Source organism: Eurytemora carolleeae, unplaced genomic scaffold, assembly GCF_000591075.1.
Source record: "Eurytemora carolleeae unplaced genomic scaffold, Eaff_2.0 scaffold375, whole genome shotgun sequence".
In the NCBI taxonomy this organism is placed as follows: Eukaryota; Metazoa; Arthropoda; class Copepoda; order Calanoida; family Temoridae; genus Eurytemora; species Eurytemora carolleeae.
This window is the reverse complement of record NW_019396277.1, coordinates 118,692-141,223: the sequence shown is the minus strand read 5'-3', so window position 1 is coordinate 141,223 and position 22,532 is coordinate 118,692. Positions and strand designations below refer to the sequence as shown.

Below are 22,532 nucleotides of genomic sequence, written 5' to 3'. Positions count from 1 at the left end.
CCCTTTTCATTAAATAAACTCTAGCAGACATAATAATATTATGGCTTTTGAAATTAGGTATTACAATGCTAATTCATAACAAAGACGATATCAAATTCGTCACTGAATTCCCATGTTTTTTGGGACACCCTGTATAATACTAGCTTGGAAACCCAACGCTGCCAGGGAATTACTGCAAGTTACTACCGCCGTTTACCCGGACTTGAACGATTTTACCGAGGAACTAAATTTTCGTTATAAAAGTGGACCCACTCAACTTAGAATCTCAAAACCAAGCTAAAAACATTCCCACGGGTCTTCCGAGTTCCCCAATCAAAATTGAGGCAAAAATGGACAAACAGACACCCAAACAGAGATAACAACTTTATTTTACATATAGATAATAAAAGCATCAAGGGACGAGAGATACAACGAAAATAGTTATGAATAAATGACGTGAACTGAAATACCTTTAAAAATTGTTTTCTCTATACAGTGATAACCAGAAAACGTTGGAATAGCAAGACGAAATTATAGCAATATTTAAGCTGCTTGATGTTGTTACCTACAAAGCAAATATTTTTACTAGTAGCTTAGCAAAGCACAATTTAAGTGAAAAGGGTTTATTTACACTGTACAATTTCTGATGTTCGTTGTCCAGTGAACTAGTTTAATTGGCCTAACTTGAGTTTTAAAAGTCGTCTTCCTATTTCTGAGCTTTCTGGTTATTACCGTAAAAATTTATTATACCTTTAATTAAAAGGAATTATTAAATTATTAGTAAGCGCTCAAAAAAGTATAGATAATCACCAACATCATTACCTTTGATTAGATATGTAAAAATGTTAAAAATACTAAAATGTTCCTTATTGTTTATTATGGAAAATTCGTTATAATTGGTAAACATTTTAAATTCCTATTCAAATTATGAATTGCAGACAGCAACTTAATTGTTTATTTCTTATTTACCGATAAGATACTTGTATTTAATGCCCTACTCCTAAAACTGCCAATTCAGACCCGTATTAATCCAGGTACAACTTAATCCCTCTCGTTGGTCTACGAGGCATATAAGGACTCAGTTTTCAACAATACTTTACTATCCAGCCATGGCTTTATCTGTATCAATACTCAATCCCTCTCGCTATGATTGGCGAGGCATAAGAACTAGTCAGTTCAACAATACTTCAATATCAATGTCAATCCGGACATTTATCTGTATTCTTTGGTATATATGATCGTACCAGATACACTGAAACCCTCTCGTTGGTTTTCAAGGAATATATTTTCTCTGACACCGTAAAACAAACAGAATATGGCTACAACTGAACAAATTTGGGGTTCTGTGCAACAAGTTGAATTAATCTGTAGTAAATCCCCTACCCCTAAAACTGCTTTCAGATCTGTGTCAATCCAGGTACAACTTGTAAACTATCAATGCCAATCACGAGCAAGATCTCATAGGCTTTAATGTCAACGTGGACACAAGCTTGTAAACTATCAATGCCAAACTAATGGGTAAGATCTCTTTAGCTTGTTCGTTAAATAAGGAACAAATTACTCTCTCACTGTAATCAAAGCGGTGTATTTTACAACTGATGTGTATTTAGAAATCTATGTTGCATTTAAGTTAATATATGTATCTACAGGATTTGCACAGATATATATACTGTAGTTAAGTGGATCACAATACGTAGCTAGTCTAATCGCATTACAAGTTTTGCGTCGTTAAGGATAAACGCATTTGGATTCACAGACAATGTACAGCTTAATTTATCGAAGTATGTTCAGATGTACAGCAATGGGATCAGACACGGTTTTTATTACAAATCAACGTAGTTACAAGTTCTATGACGTTATGTACAAGCATAGTTAAGCTAATCAAAATACAGGTTTGACCTAGCTATTGACAGATGTAGCTTGGTTAGGTTCATCGCAATACAAATCTTGTGTAGCTTTTTACAAGCGCATTTAGATTTATAGTAATGTTCAACATAATATATCTAGGTATGTTCAGGTTTACAAATATAGGGTTTGCTACAATATTTGCGACATACTTATGCTTAATCTATCTCAATAAAAATGTTTCATTTTTGATATGTATAATGTCTAAATGTGATAACAACTAAGAAATTGGAAATTTACTGCTTTTTGTTCAATTGTTATGGGGGGGAGGGGGCCAAAAATATTGGCCCCCCCCCCTGAGATATTGGTTTAGTCCAACCCTGATTCAGGTCATTTATTCAATTCTTTTTTCAGTGTGACTTTCATCTCTTGATGCTTTTATTTCATATAATAAATTTCCTTAGTGGGGGCCGGCCCCCACCTCCTGGGGCTCCGGGTGTGGCCCTTAGGCCCATTCCCCTCCCTTCCCCCTCTAATCCGCCCCTGAGGGAGAGGGTCATATCTCATTACTCAATTGCCATACTTATGTACCCAAGCTCTGATATTCTAGATATGCTATGATGGAAAGGGGGAAGGCTTGTAAATGTATAATACTGGAAAGGAATTGAGTCTTTGTCACAAACTCAAATTTTCTTATCCCTTTATCTTCGGAACCTGATGGTGTAAACCATTGATATTTTAAACTTAGATTTTTCCATTTAACAGAATTAAAAGTTTGAAATATCTAAGGTCAACAACACTGGGTTGGTAAGATACTAGAGATTAGAAAATCAGAGTTTGTGACAAAGACTCAATTCCTTTCTTTGAAAGAAATGTTTTAAACTCAGCTACCAATTAAAATTGATCTGTTTCCCCATATTTTTGATCGGTTTCCTCAAATTTTTGATCCGTTTCCGTTTTTTTTTGATCCGTTTCCGCTTTTTTCAAAAACTTTAAAAATCTCAATTTGTTGATCGGTTTCCTCAAATTTTTGTAACGGATCAAAAATTTGAGGAAACCGATCAAAAATATGGGGAAACAGATCTGCAATTTTAAAGTTTTTAAAAAAAGCGGAAACGGATCATAAATATGAGGAAACAGACCAAAAATATTGGGAATCCCCTCAAAAATATTGGGAAATCCCTCTAAAATATTTGAATAAAATAAAGGGGAAACGGATATACAATTTTCTGGGAAATCGATCAAAAAAAAGAGGAAACTCCTCAAAATTTGAATTTAGAGGGATTTCCGAAAAATTTGAAGAAATCGCGGAAATGCCTCAAAAAACCGGTTTTTGAGGGGTTTCCGCGTATTTTTGATCCGTTTCCGTGTACTGAGTCGTTTCCGTGTTGAGGCGTTTCCATGTCCCCCATTTTAGGATAAGATTTAAAAATTTTTGCTTAAAGCAAGAGCTGCGCTGCAGACATTATAATCTAATTAATTTATGGCGATCTCTAATCTTAAGCACCCTCGAATATTTAAGCATAATTTGACATTTGTACGTTGTTAAATCTCTTTAAATATAAATCATAAGAGTAAACAGAAACTCCGTCTCCACGTTTAAGGCTAAGCGGACAGCTCCCATTCTTCCTATTTCCTATCAGTTGCTGCAGTCTCAGAATTATCTTTCTATTTCAATCTGTCCGTCTAGTCCGTCCGCTGCCGCCAGTAAATCCACGAAATCCACCGCACTATCATTCAAATTCTAAAACTTGCTGCTATAAACTCCCGATTCAGAAAGTTCAAATATTAAGTTCTCTGAACAGATCTGAAAATGTGAACCACCCTATAAACGCCAATCCGAATGCAGCTCCGATATTCTAGTTTATTCTAGCACGAAGCGGGTTTCATTCAATCCTGGAGTCAGGTAGCTTTCCTCTCTTTAGAACTGAGTAGAATCCTTGACTCTGCGCAGCCAGTCCCGACCGATTGAAATGGATTCAGAATATACAACAGCCGTTTTACTAAACTGCGTCTGCGCAGAGCAGAGCAGACAAATCATGAAAGTGCAAATCGGGAGTTTTATAAGTCTTATTTCTAGAACATTGTGAAATACAAAATAAAGCCGTCGAACCGTCTGCCACCTTTGGCTGTGTTAACGTTTGGAAATTTCACATACAAATATAAGTTCTGTTTGTTCAAATTTTAGCTTCATTTATGACTAATCAGCTGTTCAATCTAGGCTCGAAAGGATTTAGAATTTTTTTTCCTAATTTTGTGTTGAAATAATGTTTAAACGAAAGTTGTTTCACAAAGTACGTTCAAAGTGATTTCAAAGTACATTTAAAGACGTTAACAATTTGTTTCTTCATTTCTAACTTTTGATTCTTACGCAACAATATTTTTTTTAGTGTTTTACAGGGGGGAAAGATTGTGCTTTTTTGTCGGTTTTATGTCGACAAGAAATATAATTGGGTCCGGTATTATACGATTTTGGACCCCCCCCCCCCCCCCCCCCTGTTAATTTTGTACTTGATTTCAACTATTTTCAACCAAAAAATATTTATTTTTCTGGGTTAGGTTAGATTAGGCCAATTTCTGGGCCGAGCTCCGCGGCTAGGACAGGCTATGGGACCGAGCGCCGCGGCTAGGACAGGGTAGGGGGCCGGGTGCTGCGGCCACATGACCAACCTAATCCTTTTGTTAAAAATGAGATTCATGTACAAATTTGATAAGAGGGGGGCCGGGGGGCCAAAAATCTTTCTCTAGGAAATTTTCGAGTTATTTTTGTTCTGTGAAGCTTTTTTTGTATTGTAAAAATTTTTCAATCTCTAAAATATATTGTCGGTGTCAATCCTACATTTTTATTTTTAAAAGTTCATAATCTCTAAATTTTGTTAGAGCTGATAAAATTAGTAAATTTCTTTGACGGTCAATAGTTTTTATTTCCTTTTAAGGCAGTTAATGTTAGTTAAAACTTTAAATCAATGAGCTCTATTAGCTTTTAAATAATAATATTTTAGATTTTAGAGTGTGTGTTACTGTTAACAATAAGAATGGCGACTTTTTCTAGGATACAGACTTCGAATTTTTGTGGTAAATTTATTTTTTTCCTATTAAATACACTTAAAAATTACTAATAAAATTTTTTACTNGCAAAAATCCCCTTAAAATCATAGATTTCACTGAGCATATTTATCAGTAGTTTGCATAATAATTTTTAGGTAGTATGGTTTCTCTGAACTTGGAAGACTCTTATAATCCTATGTATTTCGTTGAGGTTTTTTGTCAACAACGACGACGACGAACGACGAATTGAGCAAATCTTTTATTCGTTCAATTTATCCTAAATTATAAATTTTCATAATGGGACTTGATAACTCGGATACTTGCACGGAAGCAGACCGTCCAAAAATAGACCGCCATAGACGTTTATCGGACCAAACGAAGTCAATAAATAGTGAACATGTTTCGTCAACTAAAAGTACCGAAGAAGTCCATCAACCCAATCAACCTAGTCAACTTATCTCACAACCAACTCAACTTAGTCAGCCTCTCCCCCAACCCACTCAACCTAGTCAGACCCTTACTCCAGCCCAGAGCCAGGATGAGAACAAGAGGATGCTCTACTCCAAGTACAGGTTCAAGCAGGGATCCAAGCTGTTACAATATATAATGGAGCATACAACCAGACATCAGGAATTATATACACTTGCTGAGGTATGTCATTCTTTAATCCATTATCAGCTTCCTTTTTTTATATCCATTTTGTTTTTAATGACAAACTAATCAAAAGTTTACTAAAATAAAAAATTGTCATTATAAAATAGGCAAACGGAAAAAAAACATATTTTCTTAACAAAATTCAATTTAGTGTTGGTTTAATTCAGTGTATATTTTTAAATCATAACCCCCTCCCCTCTCCCCCAAAAGTTCGAAAATGGGGGCCCCCAGAAAAACTTCAATTAGATACTTTCACCCAAAAAAAAATCTTTTAGAGCTTATTGTGAAATAGTGCGATTTGGTGTTAGGTACTTTCCCAAAGGCATTTTCCAAAGGCTGTTCTAGCCACAGCGCTCGGCCCCATATCCTATCCTAGGCGGAGCGCTCGGCCCCCATTGCAGCCAACGGTCCTCAGAAGGCCTAAACTAGCCTTTGGATAGTTGCCTTTTGGGAGGTTATAACTTGGGAAATTGTCACTTGGGAAGTCGCCTTGGGGAACATACCTAACATCGAGTAGAATTGACGAACTCCGAACCTTATCTGTCCTATCCTAGATCCTGCTCGAGCTCAAAGAACTGATCAAGTCAAGACGAATGTTTGATGAATGGAATCCCTCTGTTATAATGTGCTGCCCTCTTCTGGAGGAGGCCCTCAACATGAAGGCGCTCCACGTCACAGAGATCAGGTGGGGCCAGGATGATAAAGTTGTGAGAGGTAAGGGGTAAATTTAGGAGTGAAGGAGGTNGAGCAAAGGGATGGATGTTAAATTTTGTTAACCAAGTATTTTCTCATTACAATTTTTATTTTTGCAAAATAGAAATCTCAGAAAGTTTTAATGCATACAGGAAAAATGGGTTTCATTCACCATTTCATTTTAGTTCTTGAATTCATTAAAATTGTTCACTTTTATACCAGATTAATATGAAGACTTAAAATATATGATTTCTTTAAAGATTTCGATTTTTATTGAAGGTATGTTTTTAGCGCTTCGCGTCATATAAATAAGATCTCGGTTGCGAATATTTTAGAGAGGGGGGGGGACTACTGGAGAATCGGGAAAAAAAGGGAGAGGGGAGTAATTAAAAAGTTCTTGTATACAATTTTTTTGGTGTATAATTAATTAGAAGGGTAGAAGATCATTGTAGACAAACCTTTATCAGGATTTAGGAACACGTCTAGAGGGTTTATAAAACGAAAAAAACATCTGTGGCAGAGATAGCATAGCAGCTTGTTGCATCAATCAAGATTGTTTGTGCTAATTTTGCTTGCATTATCAAACGCTGGGATCCGTAGGATAAATATTCAATTATAATATTTATTTTTTGGCGACGATTATTGAATTATTTATAATTGCAGTCTAAGGTTTAAAAAATATATTTTATGTTGCGTCATTTGTATAGTTTGGAATAACCTTTAACAGGTGAACTGTGTAAAGGTAATTTCAAGGCACCATTCATATGGTGTGTCCGATTCACACTTAGCCTAGTCTGTTACATATCCATGTTTTTGTTTTTGTAAACTGATCATTTTCATTTGTGGTTTCTCTACCTTTAGTTAACAGAATTAAACACTTTTTAATCTCGTTTTTAAGACGATTTTATCTTGATGTTTCATTGGTATTCAATTTTGAATCGGACCCTCTTGAAAAGCAGGGACTCGTAGAATTACAACAACTGTTTTTAAAAATCTTTTTTGTTTAAAATCTTGATAAATGTATAATATAGGGAGCTGATAATGCGTCAGCTGATTCTAGTCGAAGAAAGATCTGATCCGGGAGAAAATGGCGCCGTTTTCCCTCCGGTCCAGGTAAAAAAAGAACTTTGTAAATATAGTCTACAATTGTTCTTTTTTAACGATTAGATCATTTTGTCATATTAATAGAATTTGTAGTATAATTATGCTTGTTTTAAAGTTGAATTCAAGTAAATCCTGTTTTTCCGGCTTAGATTTGGTTTTTACAACTGAAACAAGTAGATGAGGCCAAATCAATTTGACAATTTCTTTACAGGTTCCCACTCCCCCACCTACCATGGAAGTTCGAGTCCCAAACACAAAGCATCGAAGTCGATTAACAATGACTGATCCTCGATCTAAAACAGTTACTCAACAACCCCCTCCTCCCTCCAGACAAGGTAAGGGTTATCCTAGAATAATTCCTGGGGTATGTATTAGTTCAACTACTTCTTGATATCATCCTCTACAAATATTTTTTTCTTTTTTCTGTATTAAAACCCCTTCATAAGGGAGCTCAAAGGAATGTTTTTTAACAAAATAAATACTCCTTTGTGATTGTTTTCTGTTTCTTCAATCTAAAAAAAAATTGATAAATATTAATCAAAATTATTTCAGTTGAGATTGTGCCCCCTCCTAATGCCCGACCTCAACCCAGTCCTGAAGTTTGGGAAGATTCTACATCAAGGTTAGATACTTATAGTAGCTTTTCTGATAATCAGATTTTTTCAGCTTGTCTTGTAAACAGGTTATATTTTACTTGTCTGATAATCAGATTTTTGTAGCTTGTCTTGTAATCAGGTTATATTATACTGGTCTGGTTGTTAGATCTTATTTCACTTGTCTGATTTTTAGACTTTAGTGGCTATTCTGATATCTTATCAGATTTTCTTTATAAATCTTCTTAAATATGGCGTTTCAGTTTCAGATACAAATGGTCTGAATTTGATCATTATCCGATAATACCCTCAGATGCATTTAAAGATTGGTCTATTAGCTTCAAGTGTCTTTGAATACATAAAACCAGTTATACTACTTAGTTTCTAAAAATGTTATTGAGACTAGATATAAAATATAAAGCATTTTTTTTACATTTTTTAACAAAAATATATAGATCCGGATCCAAGTGAGATATCTATAAAAAAACTTAGAATTGAATTGAAAGCAACCTTAGCTTCTGCTAAAAAATTACAAACAGAAGTAGAAATTTTTTGCAAAAAAAGTTCAGAAACATTCCTGAGCTGAAATTAATTTTATAAAGGATTCAGATGCCCGCATCATACTAAAATGGATCCTAAGCACAAATTTATACTGTACCCCATTCATCATTCTTCCATTTTGGTTAATTTATCCATTAAATTGTACTTCAGGTTTTGGCTGAAAGAAAAATTTTACTCTGTTCTGAAAACTTTGGAAGATTTTGATGAAACCAAAAAATCCTTCACATATTCTGAGGTAATTGAGCTTGAAACTTTAAATTATGTATCTGACCGTATTATTTTTATTCTGCCGTTCTTTCTTATTTTTAATGCTACCCATTCCTACTGGTGAAATACCAAAAGGTTCTAAAGCTATCATATTTCTGCCACTTTCCTAAAAATGTTTTAAAAAGGGAATATTTAAGATATCTTGTATCTTACTTTTCGACAAACTCTTTCGAAGGTTAAGATGGCAAAAACTAAAAGAATAAGTCTACCAGTTTGCAATTGCCTCTCTTCGGTGAGAAACGTCCCCCCCCCCCTCTCCCCTCTCGCCGGTTTGAATGATAAAATTCGTATTTCCCTTTGCTTCCTTTAAACACGGTCTTCTTGGTGGGATTCCCCTTTTGTAACACCTGGGTGACTAGCTGATACGAAGGAATAGGAAAACAGGGATTCACAATGTTTAAATACGAAAAGTTAAGAGGGAGGCGAGGATGGGTGTCGAGTAAAATTTTACATTAACATTAACGTTAATTGCATACTTCCATTAAAAATATTCCATTATCATGAATTAATTGGCAGAAATTTATTTTCTATTGCAAATGATTGTTCTGTAAATCCTTCGGATCTTAGTAAAATGTTAGTTAAGAAACAAATGAAATATTTTGATGTCCCATTGGAACATGCATGGAAAGTTCCGGTTTTACAAGAACTTTTAAAAGGATTCGATGATTACGTAATAACTGAAATGATAAATATGTTATGTAATGTCACTAATGAGTAATGATCAATGTTGTCTATTTGTGCATAATTTTGCATATTTTTCTCTTTTCTTTTGGAAACCTGTATTTAAAAAAAAAATATTTAGACAAATTTAAACTACACCATTTATATATGTATTTATATCTTTGTGTGTGAATAAATCTTTATAATAATAATAATTTGCGTGTCCATAAACGCTATTATTAAAAGCTACAACATTATTAACATTTTTTGTAGGTAACTGCGTATGTCTCGAAGTATATTTTAAGCCGGAAATCTCAACTGTTTGATGCTCGAAACATAAAGCTAGCCATCGTTCAAAATGATCCTCTCGGAGAAGCATTTAAAGTTCACGCTTTCCATCGAACTCAAGTCACGTAAGTATAAGTTACTAGGCTTTGCGCCCATCTTCTATTTCAAGTGTAAAACAAAAACGACCAAAAAGGAGCAGATTTTATTTTTAAAAATTTCGTGGATTTTCAAAATTTAATGAACATAGAATTTGTTGGAGGCTAAGTTTTGAAATTTTGATTATTCATAAACCTTCCCTGGGGTAATGTGAGTTACCACAAAAAAATTGGGTCCGATCTGTTTTGCAGTTTGACGTTTATTGGATACAAACAGATTGACAGACAAAGTATGGTGTGGTAGGGTATACTTCTGGACTTCGGTTCTGCCTGCCCCCGGGTGATACCTCATCTGCGGATGGCCTGGGGGGCCGGGTGCTCGCCCGATGGCGGTCTGGGTCCTGGGTCCTTTTTTATCAGACGATGACATGTTTAAATGTTTTCTTTTAGTATTTTAAACTTAAAATTCATTTCTTTGTTTTCTTGCCAGTTCTTTGTTTTCAATCTCGTTCTTTTCCTGAAGATCCCACGTGTGCATTGGAAAATTTCTCCCCCCTAAAGTATTGGGAAGAGCTAGAGAAAATGGAGAGAAATTCTAAGTTGGCTCACCCCTCGCAAACTACTGTATCCGCCCCTGTACAGTGAGACTAAAATTAGTATATAGTGCTTTTTACATTTTATTCTTACAATTTTTATAGGAAGGAGAGACGTCCTAACAAGGCTTGGTATTTCCGAGCAGAAGGACCGAGCCTTAGCAATTATAGTTTAAATATATATATCACATATATCTTTGAATTTGAATTTGAATCGATACTCCTTGTTTTTTTTATATATATATAGTGAGTAAAAAAAACAGGGATTATCGAGGTTTTGGACAAAATTTTTAAAATTCTTATTTTGTTCGGATTTCAGGCATAACTAAAATAAAATGTGATAAAAAAAATTCAAAACTATTTTTGAAACATTAAAAAATTCCGCGAAACCAATTTTTGTTTGAAAAAAAATTAACTTTTTAAAAAAAATTGTTGTGAAAATTTATTAAAAATTGAATGAGATCTAAAATGAAAACCACAAAAATTTAGACTGGAAATCGGCAGTAAATGTTTTCAAATTAAAACCATAGAACTGTTATTGCAATTGTTGATGAATTTTTTAAAAATTTTAGAAAACAATAAAATAAACATTTCCCAACAACTTTTTCAAAAAGTCTAATTTTTCAAATAAAAATTGGTTTCGCGGATTTTTTTTTCAATGCTCCAAAAATATTTTGGAATTTTTTTTCACTTTCTTATTATTAATGCCTAAAATCCGAACAAAATCAAATTTTTGAAAATTTTGTACAAAACATTGATAATCCCTGATTTTTACTCACCCTGTATAAATATTTATGCATAAATATATATTAAGATGGGAACGCGTCAAATGAACTATGATTGCTAGGGCTTGGGCCTTCTGCTCAGAACTATAGTAAGATGCTAACAGTTTTTTGACAAATATAGTCAAGTGTCCGAATTTAATAAATTTGAGCCGCGTCTCATATCCACCAAAAACTGGTTTCAATTGAGTGCCCTCTTGAATCTTGAAAGATTGAATACAACTTTAAATGGAAACAACCATAATTAAGCCTCGTCTAAAATTTAGGTCGCGGCTCAAATTCTTTAAATTCGGCCTCAGTAGTGCCCTATAGAAATGGTTTCAAGAGTAGATCTGAATCGCAGATGGGATTAAAATTGAAAAATTATATTTGTAGAACTCTGATACGTAGTCAGCTGACTTATGTTGATCCTAAGAAGTTTCCGGAAGAATATGGGAATTCTCGTGATAGGTATTTATTTCATTTGATAATTGTAAAATTTTATAAAAACTTTTATAAAAAATCGCGATTTTTGCAAATTGTAAAAGATAATTACTTTTTTGAAGTAATAGATCAATATTTCAACAAATAATCTTAACGAAATAACGATTCAATGATTCAACGATTCAAAGATTCATCTTTATATTTCTAATTTATTTTAGTGGAATTACTCTCTCTGGATTTCCAGCTCTTAACAGGGCAGCCTCATCACCTGCTGAGTAAGTCAACTAAAAACTTTAAAGGGATCTCAAAAGAATTCATCCATCCCCCACCCCCCATCTTGAATGTCACAGAGTCTAAATTTTTTTCTTCTTTTTTGCTTAAATGGAGAGAAATATTGATATTATGGCTTCAAAAAAAAGCAGGAAAATTTCTCTAATTTGGTGAAATGTTTGAATTGACACTAATCTTTACAAATTTTTAACTTTTTGATTTTGTAGATTGATTGCGAATTATTGCAACCAGCTAAAGAGATCTTCACCTGATGAGGTTTCTAGCCCAGCTAAACAGGCAAAAATTGAAAGGTAAAATATTTTGAATAAAAACTTTTTAAACAGCTAATTGCAAGGGAATTTTGTTGAAAAAATATTACTAAGTTATTCTTGTTTATAACTCTGTTCTTTGTAGTGATACAGCTGATACAGGGTCTGAAGTAGAATCAGGGGATGATAATTTTGATGTGGAATACGAGATTGAAACAGGAGACGAGGAGACCAGACCTCTCCAGGTATACATTACATATAGATCACGTTCAGGTATAGGGTCGGACATATGTCCAGGTATAGGTTGGACACATGATAAATGTCCAGGAATAGGACTGACCACATGATAAATGTCCAGGTATAGGGTTGGACACATGATAAATGCATTGCTTAGGATCCGGATCCATTGGATCCGCAAGATTTTGGCTTCCTGGATCCGGATCCGCAAAAATATGCGGATCCACGGGGGTAAAATATCAACCAAAAACTACAAAAAAAACTTTTTTACACCTTAAACCCAAATCTGAACTTTTGAAAAAAGAGAGATTATAAAAATTTCCTCATTTCTGAATGGTTCATCAAGTTTTAGGATAAAGATAAGCGAAAAAAATAAAACAAAAACTTTGAAAATTATTTTTTGTTAAAAAAATTCAGTAAATCTTAAAGAAATGACCTGGATCCGGATCCGGATCCAGATCCATTTTTTTCCAATGCGGTTCTAGGATCCGGATCCGCATCAAATTTAAATGGATCCTAAGCACTGGACAAATGTCCAGATACAGGGCTGGACACATGACAAATTTCCAGGTAAAGGTTTGGACATATGATAAATGTCCAGGAATAGGGTTGGACGCATGACAAATGTCCAGGTATAGGGCTGGAAACAAGACAAATCTCTAGTTATAGGGCTGGACACATGATAAATGTCAATGTTTAGGGCTTGACAGGTATAGGTTTGTACACATGAAAATATATACAGGTATAGGTTTGTACACATGAAAAATATCCAGATAGGATTGGAGACACGAATAGTATCCAGGAATAGCAGATATCTAATTAAAGAATAGCTACGGATAGGGTTGGACTTGGAAATATGAATTATATCCAAGTATTGGGTTGGTGACATAATCAATATCTAGGGTTAATGTTGGACACATGAACAATATCTAGGTATAGGGTTGGACGCAAAGAAATATCCAGAGTTAAAGTTGGAAACATGAACAATATCTAGGTATAGGGTTGGACGCAAAGAAATATCCAGAGTTAAAGTTGGAAACATGAACAATATCCAGGAATAAAATTGGACAAATGAACAATATCTAGGGTTAATGTTGGACACATGAACAATATCTAGGGTTAAACTTGAACACATAAACAATATCTAGGGTTAATTTTGGAAACATGAACAATATCCAGGAATAAAATGGGACACATGAACAATATCTAGGGCTTATGTTGGACACATGAACAATATCCAGGGCTAAATTTGAACACATGAACAAAATCTAGGGTTAATGTTGGACACTTGAACAATATCCAGGGTTAAATTTGGACTCATGAACAATATCTAGGGTTAAAGTTGGACACATGGTCAATATCTAGGTATAGGATGATCAATATCTAGGTATAGGATCAAGGCATGATCAATATCTAGGTCTGAACATTAGGTAATTGCTGATTGTTAGTAAGAAATTACAGGGGAATTCAAGAATTGAAGAAATACACGTTAATTTTTAAATTTTTTTTTTTCTTATTTAGGATGATAACAGTAAGTATAGTAGTGGAGAGGATTCTGATATCAACACCAGCTTTGTTGCCCACAAGGTTCGATATATTTTTTGTCCTGGGTCTATTAAACAGTTCAACCCAGTACTTTGGAGAGATCGAAAGAAATTATAAAATGTCTTTTTGACAATTTTCCAATTGGTTTTGATAGTAATACCGGAATCTCAGTAAATGTAAAAATAAATAGCCACGAATATTGGATATGCGGGAACAGTTTTAAAGAGCTCAATATAATTGGTTAATTAAAATAACTAAATATCTGCAGTATTTCATTATCAGTAAGTTAAGAAAACGACCTTTTTAAATAAATTTGGACGTCTCCAAAGTTCTGGGTTAAACTGTATATTGGAAGCTTTGAGAGTGAATCATTATTTTGTTTTCTCCCAAATTTTTCTCTTTCATTTCCCCCTCCCCCTTAGAAAATCAAATTTGGAAATAAAACCTGAAAAAGATCTAACTTTATTGGGAGGGGGGGGGGGAGGATAAATACTTCAATAACAAACCTATACCCTGGGTTATAATACCTGGTTGAGAATGTCAAAATCTGTTTCTGATTTAACATTTTCATCGCAATAAAGATTTTTTTAATTAAAACTAACTTCTAAAAAAGTTGTTCTTGTTCTTGAAATTTGTAAAAAATCAGGGGGTGTATTATATATTTTTTAAGAATAACCCCCGGTGGGGGGGGGGGAGATTTTGATGATTTGTGGGGGAAAAATAAAAATAAAAACATCAAAAGGCAAGTTTTTTTTATTCTTTTTTATACTTTTTACCCAAAAAATCATTTATTTTACCAACTCAGTGAGGAAAAAAACGATAAATAACTTCTGGGGGGAATGATGTTTTAGGAAAATAAACACCCCTGTAAAATATGCAGGTTGAGGTGAATGATGGGGATATGGATTGTTGGGCGGACAACGAGGAGATGTATAAGAATGATGAGAACGAGGAGGAGAAGGAGGACAAGAGCAAAGCTAAATTCAAATCAGAAATTAATAAGTGTGCAAGGTATAAACAATTAAATTAATGCCCGACATATGATCGGTCTAGTTGATTAGGAACTTAAGGGCACTTCTGCACAAGTTCATAGCCCGCCCATTTTGTTCGGAACGCTATTTGTTGCAGAAAGATTCTAACTTGCAAGATGAAGAATTCGAAATCGATATAGAGTATCCTATAATCAATCAAAAATGCAATGCTTATTGCTGAAGTACTGATTCTTTCTAATGTTTAATATGGATATGGGCTTTAAGAAATAACCACATGTGCAAACATATCTGAAAAGCTGGCCTATGTTCAGATGATCTGGACAATCTCTATTTAGGTGTATTGGACCTTCCATGTTCAACCTAAGGTACTGCAGCACTTGCTGGTTAGAGCTGAAAACCTGGAAAGCTGACCGGCCAAAAAACATGAAGTCCAACCGTGCGCGCAATGTTGCTCGATCCCAGCGTATCATGGAAAAAGATGACACAGACAGTGCGTATGTGGAGTCAGGCTGTAGTTCACAGACCGATAGTACATCAGTCGATTCTGCATGTAGTTCCCAGACAGAATGTATAACTGTTGAGTCTGGATGTAATTCCCAAGAGATGGAGGTTGTAAGGTTAGTTTGCATTGATCAGACAGCTTGGTTATTTTTCTTGGGGAAAAATACCTCTATTTACTGCGTTTAATATTTGAATTTCAACTGTAGTTGAAATATTACGCATTATCAGCAATTCATTTTTTGTTTGCATTAGATGAAGTAAACATATGTTCATTGTTAAAAGCTTAAATAAAAACTACATATTTTATCAAAGAATTAGAAATAGTTCTGTTTAGAAATAAAATTGAATACTAATTACTTAACTATGAAAGAAATTAAAACAAAACATAAATCAAGGCTTATTTGGTATCCGATTAACGCAACATACCCTTATTTTAGTAAGGTGAAGGATGGGTTGGAGAAGACGTTTTCAAAAAACTTGTTGGATTCCAGGGAAACCGGGAGTGTAGTCTTGGTGGAGGAATGCAACCTTGCTACAGACCGATTGAAAGCCCAGGTAGAACCCCTACTATTGCTTGCACCCATAGATCAGGTAGTCTTAAATGGATCAGTGACGGACCATCCTGCCTATCTAGCCTGATAGAGATTTACTAAACAGTCAGCTGCATGTATCTGTATATTTTGAATTAATAAATCAATCGAGGTGTATATTTTGGGGTTGTTGTATATTTCTACAGTGAGGTAAGTGGTTCCGAGGGTGGGGGGGGGGGGGGGGAGCGTGGCTTGTACTTAGTAACTGTAATTATGGAAATACAAATATTTTTAATATTAATAAAACATTAAATGCTATTTTACATGAATTTTGCAGCACGTAAACACATGTCAGATGCCCTGATGCGGTAACTCTGTATTTATATCTACATTATCTTTGCATGCACCTAAAGATCCTCGTGAAGGCCGGACAGTTTGCTTGTAATGTAAATATTGTTGAATAAATCCAAATAAGAAATAAAAAATTTGATAATGTAAAATTTCATGGACCCATACCAATTTCTCATACATTGAAAATTCATTTGCTAAACTTCTCAAATCAGTGCTTAGGGATCGGATCCGATGGATCCTGGATTCGGATCCGCAAAAATTTGCGGATCCACGGATCCGGATCCAATGGGGTAAAATATCAACCCAAAACTGCAAAAAAATGTTTACTCTCAAAACCCAAATTTGAACTATTGAAAAATGAGAGATTATTAAAACTTTCTGATTTCTGAATGCTTTATAAAGTTTTGCATAAAAATAAGCAAAAAAATGAAAATTCTGTTTGTTAAAAAAAGTGGGTAAATTTTAAAGAAATAACCTGGATCCGGATTCGGATTTGGATCCGAATCCATTTTTTTTTTCAGTGCGGATCCAGGATCCGGATCTGGATCTGCATCAAAACTAAATGGAGCCTAAGCACTGTCTAAAAAGATTTGAAAGTTTTAAACTTAAGAAATTTACTTACAGTTAAAGGATGGAGCAGTATCCAACCTATGTCTGCTGTGCTATGTGAGACCAAAGAATGCTGGACTCATTCATGGACGGATTTGTCACCAGGTATTATAAATACACTTATTTCTAAAGCCTTGTTCTCCTAGATAATGTACGCCTTTTTTATTGTCATTTGTGTTCTTGGAACAATTAATAACAATCTATCCATCATGAAGTTATTTTATTTTTGACAACATCGTTTTTCCTGAACTAGTATAATCTTTTTTTATATTATATGTATTATTTGTTGGAACTTAAAACCAACTTTAATTTGACAATTAGACGAGTAAGTTTATTTTGTAGACAGAGAGTGAGATGTATAGATGTAAGCTTGTAACTTTCGAATTTGCGAAACCATCTAAATCAGTTAATTAATTGTTCATTGATTAAAACCTTAAATTCTCTTTATTTGAATTAGTTACGTTGATTCAAAATTTACGAGCTATGATATACAATATACATGCCTGAAAATACAGATTTTTTGTGTGTTTTTTCCCCATGAATTCTAAATTTAAGCTCCTTAACAGGTGAAAAATGTTTACAAAATTGAGCAGTTTTGGGTTCTACTGTCCATGGATGACTCAATTTTAACAAATAATTGTGCACAGAAACTTATCCTATTGTTCTATGTACCCTAAAACAAAACTACAGGATATTGTTGCTGCTTAATTTAGTTTCATGGTAAGGTTTTAAATATACATCAGTGAAAATAGAAGCAAGAAAAAGAATCAACATTTTAAAAATCAGAAGGAAGAATGAAGACAAAGTCTTGACAAACTTGAATATTAAAACCGAACAGGAACGAGATGAATTGGGACTAAAAAAGAATCTTCAGAAAATCCTGATATGAAAAATTTGGTCCAGGAAGACATTTGTATATGAGGAGGGAAGGGAGGGGAGAGATGGATCAGTGCTGTAAATTGAAATAGCAATACAGACCCTCTCTCTGCCATCCTTAACCCTCATATGCTTTCTCAGCCATCTCTGGGGGTTCAGGTTAGTGTCTGTTCTAAATCCAGAAGTGGAAAATCCTGAAGTGAGAAACTTAAGTGCCGCAATTAATGACAATATGAATTGAATTTAACTATCTTTTTAATCGAACCTATTATTAACCAAGAAGATGATAAACTCATTGTAACAATTGGTATTTTATATGCCAATCTTAGCAATGAAAGAGGTAAATATTTTCAATGTTTAAAAGTGTTGCAACTGCAGATTTATGGAACCGAGTTACCCCAATTAGATCTATCAAAAATCTGAAGCACAAATTATTTAGAATTTTTGGAATCAAAAATCTTTATTGCTTAAAACTGACTACTCGAACAAATTTTTATTAAATTTTATTTCTTGCAGTTGCATCTTTGTTGTAAAGGTTGAAACTATACTTTTGTCATATTTAGACCTGGGAATTAACCCGCTGCAGAATCCTTGGTTTCTTGTGGACTTGGAACTATGGTAACAAATTAACATTGCGGTCAAGCATTCAAATTCTAGCTCTGGGCTCAGGAAGGGCATATTGGAAGGCATGCACTTAAGGATTGCAAGTTGAACAAAGAATCTCTGAGAAGTGTGCATGCCGGCTAAAATGATTCCACAATTACCATGAAGCTTATCTAGAACCTGAATTTTCAGAGACCTTTTAAAACTGGATATTAAGTAAAATTGCACCCCAGCAAATAGCTAGTCAGCTGCAGCTTAGCAGCTTATCTGATGGCGTGGAAACTGTAGCAATTCAGGGAGATTTTTATGCAGGAAGATTATATATTTACAGTAATTTAATGCAGATTACAAAAGGCAGTAATTGGCTAAAGATTCTATTTTTAGCCCTGGACTTATTGCAAGGTTTGGAAGGTCACACTGGAAGATTGCAAATTGGATATAAAAAATCTGTGAAGTGTGCGTGCCTGCCAACATGATACTAGAACTACCATGAAGCTCAGCAACTTGGCTGGTCAGCTGCAGCTCAGACGCTCATCTGTTTGAATGGACACTCTTATTAATTGGTAGATATCATATGCAGCAAGAATACATTTTATAACTAGTAATTTTATGCAGATTGTTAAAGGTAGTGGATTGATAAAATATTTTACTTCTAGCTCTGGACTTATTGCAAGCATTTTGGAAGGCATGCACTGGAAGATTGCAAATATGAGGAAAGTTTGCATGCCTGCCAACCTGTGACATTTGCCATGACGCAGATCTAATAATTGAGGTTTATGAATAACTTCTAATATGGATAGGGATTCAGATGGAACCCAGTGCACACAAGCAAATACATAAATTTTTACAACCTAAGGTGAAGCTATGTAGTAAAAGACTTATCAAGGCAGCAGCAGTTAAAGGTAATTCATGCAGACTGCAGATGGCAACTCGAAACCTTTTGGTTTAATGATTACTCGCATAGAAATGGACAATCAAATCCTACCCGTAGTTTTCATCTAAGGTAGGATTAAATAATCTAGAACATGCTAAACTCCGGGATGTACCAAAGGGGCACAGGCATTATAAATGTTTCCTCCTACCCGGCTTGAACTCCAGACCGCTATCTGCACTGTGGTGCATTGCACTCTGAAGGCAGTCTGGGAGTTCCATGTTTGGTTCCTTTTCAGATTTTTGAGAATGAGAATAATATGAGGAACAGAACTCCTCCTGGGAAGATCAAGATTGTTGTGTACTACACATTGCATAACCAAGGTTAATAATTGATTGAATAGCACATTGATATTCAAAGGTTCACATCCTATTCAGAAATCTTATTGTGTCATATTTCTAAAAAATTCCACTGTAAATTCGGTGAGTGTATTGTAGACAAGTGCAATATGAAAATAAGGGTAGTGTGAAGGCTGAAGCAATTAAATTGTTTTTTAGAATTATATGCTGAATATAATTTTGAATATGATTTTCACAAATCTTCAAGGAAAGTTGAGGACAATGCTATCATCATCCATCCCATAATTTAATGTAATTTTACTTAAGCTGTACTAGTATTAATAAACTTATCTTTGATTTAACTGATATATGCTGAACCTGTCAAGCAAATAGTTTAAATTTTAGGAGAGTGGCCATATTGTTTAGAACTGACCTTTCCTAGTTTGTGTTGCTTGATAAAGTGTCTGACAGTAATAACAGATAACCTTGATCTTGTCACAGTGAGCTGTAAAATGTTGTTACAATAAATTTTTCTGTTTGTTTATTTTTTTCACTATTTCACCTCATAATTTGATGTTCCTGTGCAGGGTTCAGGATTGGACATGTTCCTGCATTGCAAGCAAAAAACAGAAAATGTATGGGAATACTTATTTTATGGAAAAATCATTCCTACCATCAACCCCCAGATGTTTTAGATTTCTTCTTAGCTGTATTGGGGAATGGGAAATTAAAGAACTGTGGTATAAAGTATTTGAAAAGGTGTAAAAACTGATATTTCCAGATTTTCAAATATCGTGGCCCCTGAACCCCCACCCCTTTAAATACAGGGTGTCCCAAAAAACATGGGAATTCAGTGACGAATTCGATATCGTCTTTACAAATAATTCTTTGATTTAGTATAGTGATACCTACTGAGAAAGCTGTAATCTGTAAGAGTTTCGTCTGCTATGTTTACATTTTGTTTGTTTATGTTTTGACTGCAACAGGCTGTACTTAGTAAAACAAGAAAATTACAGTATACAAACACAGTAAACTTGTCCGTATTCAATGTTCATCGTGCGGAGACATTATAGACACATCTTTGCAGTCTTCTACCCTTTTCTTAAATAAACTCTAGAAGACATAATAATATTAAGGCTTTTGAAATTAGGTATTACAACGCTAATTCATAACAAAGACGATATCGAATTCGTCACTGAATTCCCATGTTTTTTGGGACACCCTGTATATACCCCTATGGACTATTGTCAATGAGTTTAATACTGAAGTAATTTATTATTAAATTTTAGATTTGCTGTTACCCCTGTGCAAAGATTCTATGGAAGAAGCAGGCCGGGTGTCCACTGTGCAGGAGGAAAATAGAAAAGTATACAAAAGTAATTCTGGGTTAGATTCTCGGATCAAATATAAAAAGAAGAAAAAGGAAAATACGGAATCATCGAAGATTATCAGACACTGTAATGGTGAAAAATTAAAATCTGAAAGTCGTAAAGACGTCTTCTACAGGTTTGATCTGTGTGATAATAGTTTGAAATTAAGACTAAAAAGTATATTTAACAACAGTGAAAATTATTCTGATTGTGAGAAGCTTTTTAATTTCAACTCAACATATGGTAGAGTTCATATTTTTCAGCAGAATTTAGAGATTCCTTTAAATTATCAAAACTGGAGTGATAAGGGTAAGTATTTTTATCGCTTGAAAAAAATTTACTTTTTAAACTTCTTTTTGATAATGCCAATGGTACCTCCAGGTTGGCTTGGAGTTGTTGGGTTCAAATCCCTAATATCATTAGCTTTGAAAATGAAAATTAAAATATTTTTGTCGGATCTTCCTTAAATTTTATATTCGCCTACGGACACTTAATTGTTTAATGAACTGTACGTGACTTGAGGCCTTGGCAACTTTCCGATAACAGATGTTGATTTTTTTGCCCAACATAAACTAAAATACCATCAATGAAATACGGTCTGAAATAGATTTTTAAAGTTGTAAAAATGTACGGTTTTCATCGTTAATGGCAAGTTGCCCAGGCCTACATTTGAAGCTTAAGTTAGATTTTAAATATAAAACTGTGTTGTGACAACAACAAGTGTAATCAATGTAAGTTCTTTTTATCTATTCCTGTTTGTCAATGTATTTGCTGTGAGTTTTCTCTTCTCTATTTGGTGGTGTTCTTATAAATAAGGTGTCTCAGAAAACACTACAGTAGCAAGACGATTTGAAAGTCGTCTTTGAACGCTAAAGTTATTTTATGACATTCGGTACTATGATTCTCAAAATGATAACCACTCTGTTCCAAGGGCTTCATTTCCAAACTGTGATCTGCCTTTTTTTGTGCTGTAAATATTACTGGAGATATTAAAAATTTTGTTCAGATTTAAATTTTATTAGATAAAACCAAATTTAAACGAAATCCTTCATATCTCCGGTAATAAGCACATATAAGGCAGACCACATTTTGGAAATGCCAAGACTAGGGGCATTTCGTCATCTTTAACTCCAGGATTTTAATCATAAAATTAAGCTTACGAGAATATTAATTCAAAGATCAAAGGCGTCCATCATTTCGTCTTGCTGCTGTCATCGTGGGACATCCTGTATATCCGGACCAAATTAATGTCAAGTTTTTAATGGAAATTTTTTTCTAAGCTTTTAAAGTTTTGGTATTGTTCTAAATCTATTATAATTACTTATTTCGGTAACTGTGTTGATTCTAACATCTGGAGGACTAATAAATACACAGAAATAAAATTATTAAATAAATAAATTTTTATTATTATTTAGTGTTGATAGAATTATTATTTGTACATTATAAATAAATTATTTTTAATATTTTCTTGTAACTGATGAGAAAGAAGATGTGAAAAACTTTGAAAAATTCGTCTTAAAAAAACTTCTAGTCCTGTGCACTACGTAATATATTTGCTGCGAATGAACGACTTGAAAAACATGAA

General features: G+C 34.1%; 1 protein-coding gene across 7 annotated transcripts; it reads left to right on the top strand.

Moving 5' to 3' along the window:
* Positions 1–3,501: 3,501 nt before the first annotated feature.
* On the top strand, positions 3,502–22,341 carry LOC111699978 (E3 ubiquitin-protein ligase Mdm2). 7 transcript variants are annotated; one of them, XR_002764870.1, is made up of 22 exons: positions 3,502–3,730; positions 4,827–4,899; positions 5,028–5,523; positions 6,081–6,211; positions 7,251–7,332; positions 7,535–7,658; positions 7,876–7,945; positions 8,628–8,712; positions 9,678–9,817; positions 11,538–11,612; positions 11,804–11,860; positions 12,083–12,166; positions 12,270–12,369; positions 13,883–13,948; positions 14,787–14,917; positions 15,234–15,515; positions 15,837–15,954; positions 16,905–16,994; positions 18,329–18,383; positions 18,824–18,931; positions 19,025–19,622; positions 20,867–20,954. XR_002764870.1 is itself a non-coding variant. In XM_023470783.1 (20 exons), exons 3-20 carry the CDS (start codon positions 5,170–5,172, stop codon positions 18,859–18,861), a joined length of 2,082 nt encoding a protein of 693 aa, XP_023326551.1. In that variant the 5' UTR covers positions 3,502–3,730; positions 4,827–4,899; positions 5,028–5,169; the 3' UTR covers positions 18,862–18,973. The 7 variants fall into 7 exon arrangements, 4 of the variants coding, with proteins under 4 accessions (XP_023326551.1, XP_023326549.1, XP_023326548.1 ...); XR_002764871.1 differs by lacking the exon at positions 18,824–18,931 and having other exon boundaries at positions 3,503–3,730; positions 19,538–19,622; XM_023470783.1 differs by lacking the exons at positions 19,025–19,622; positions 20,867–20,954 and having other exon boundaries at positions 18,824–18,973.
* The last annotated feature ends 191 nt before the right edge of the window (positions 22,342–22,532 follow it).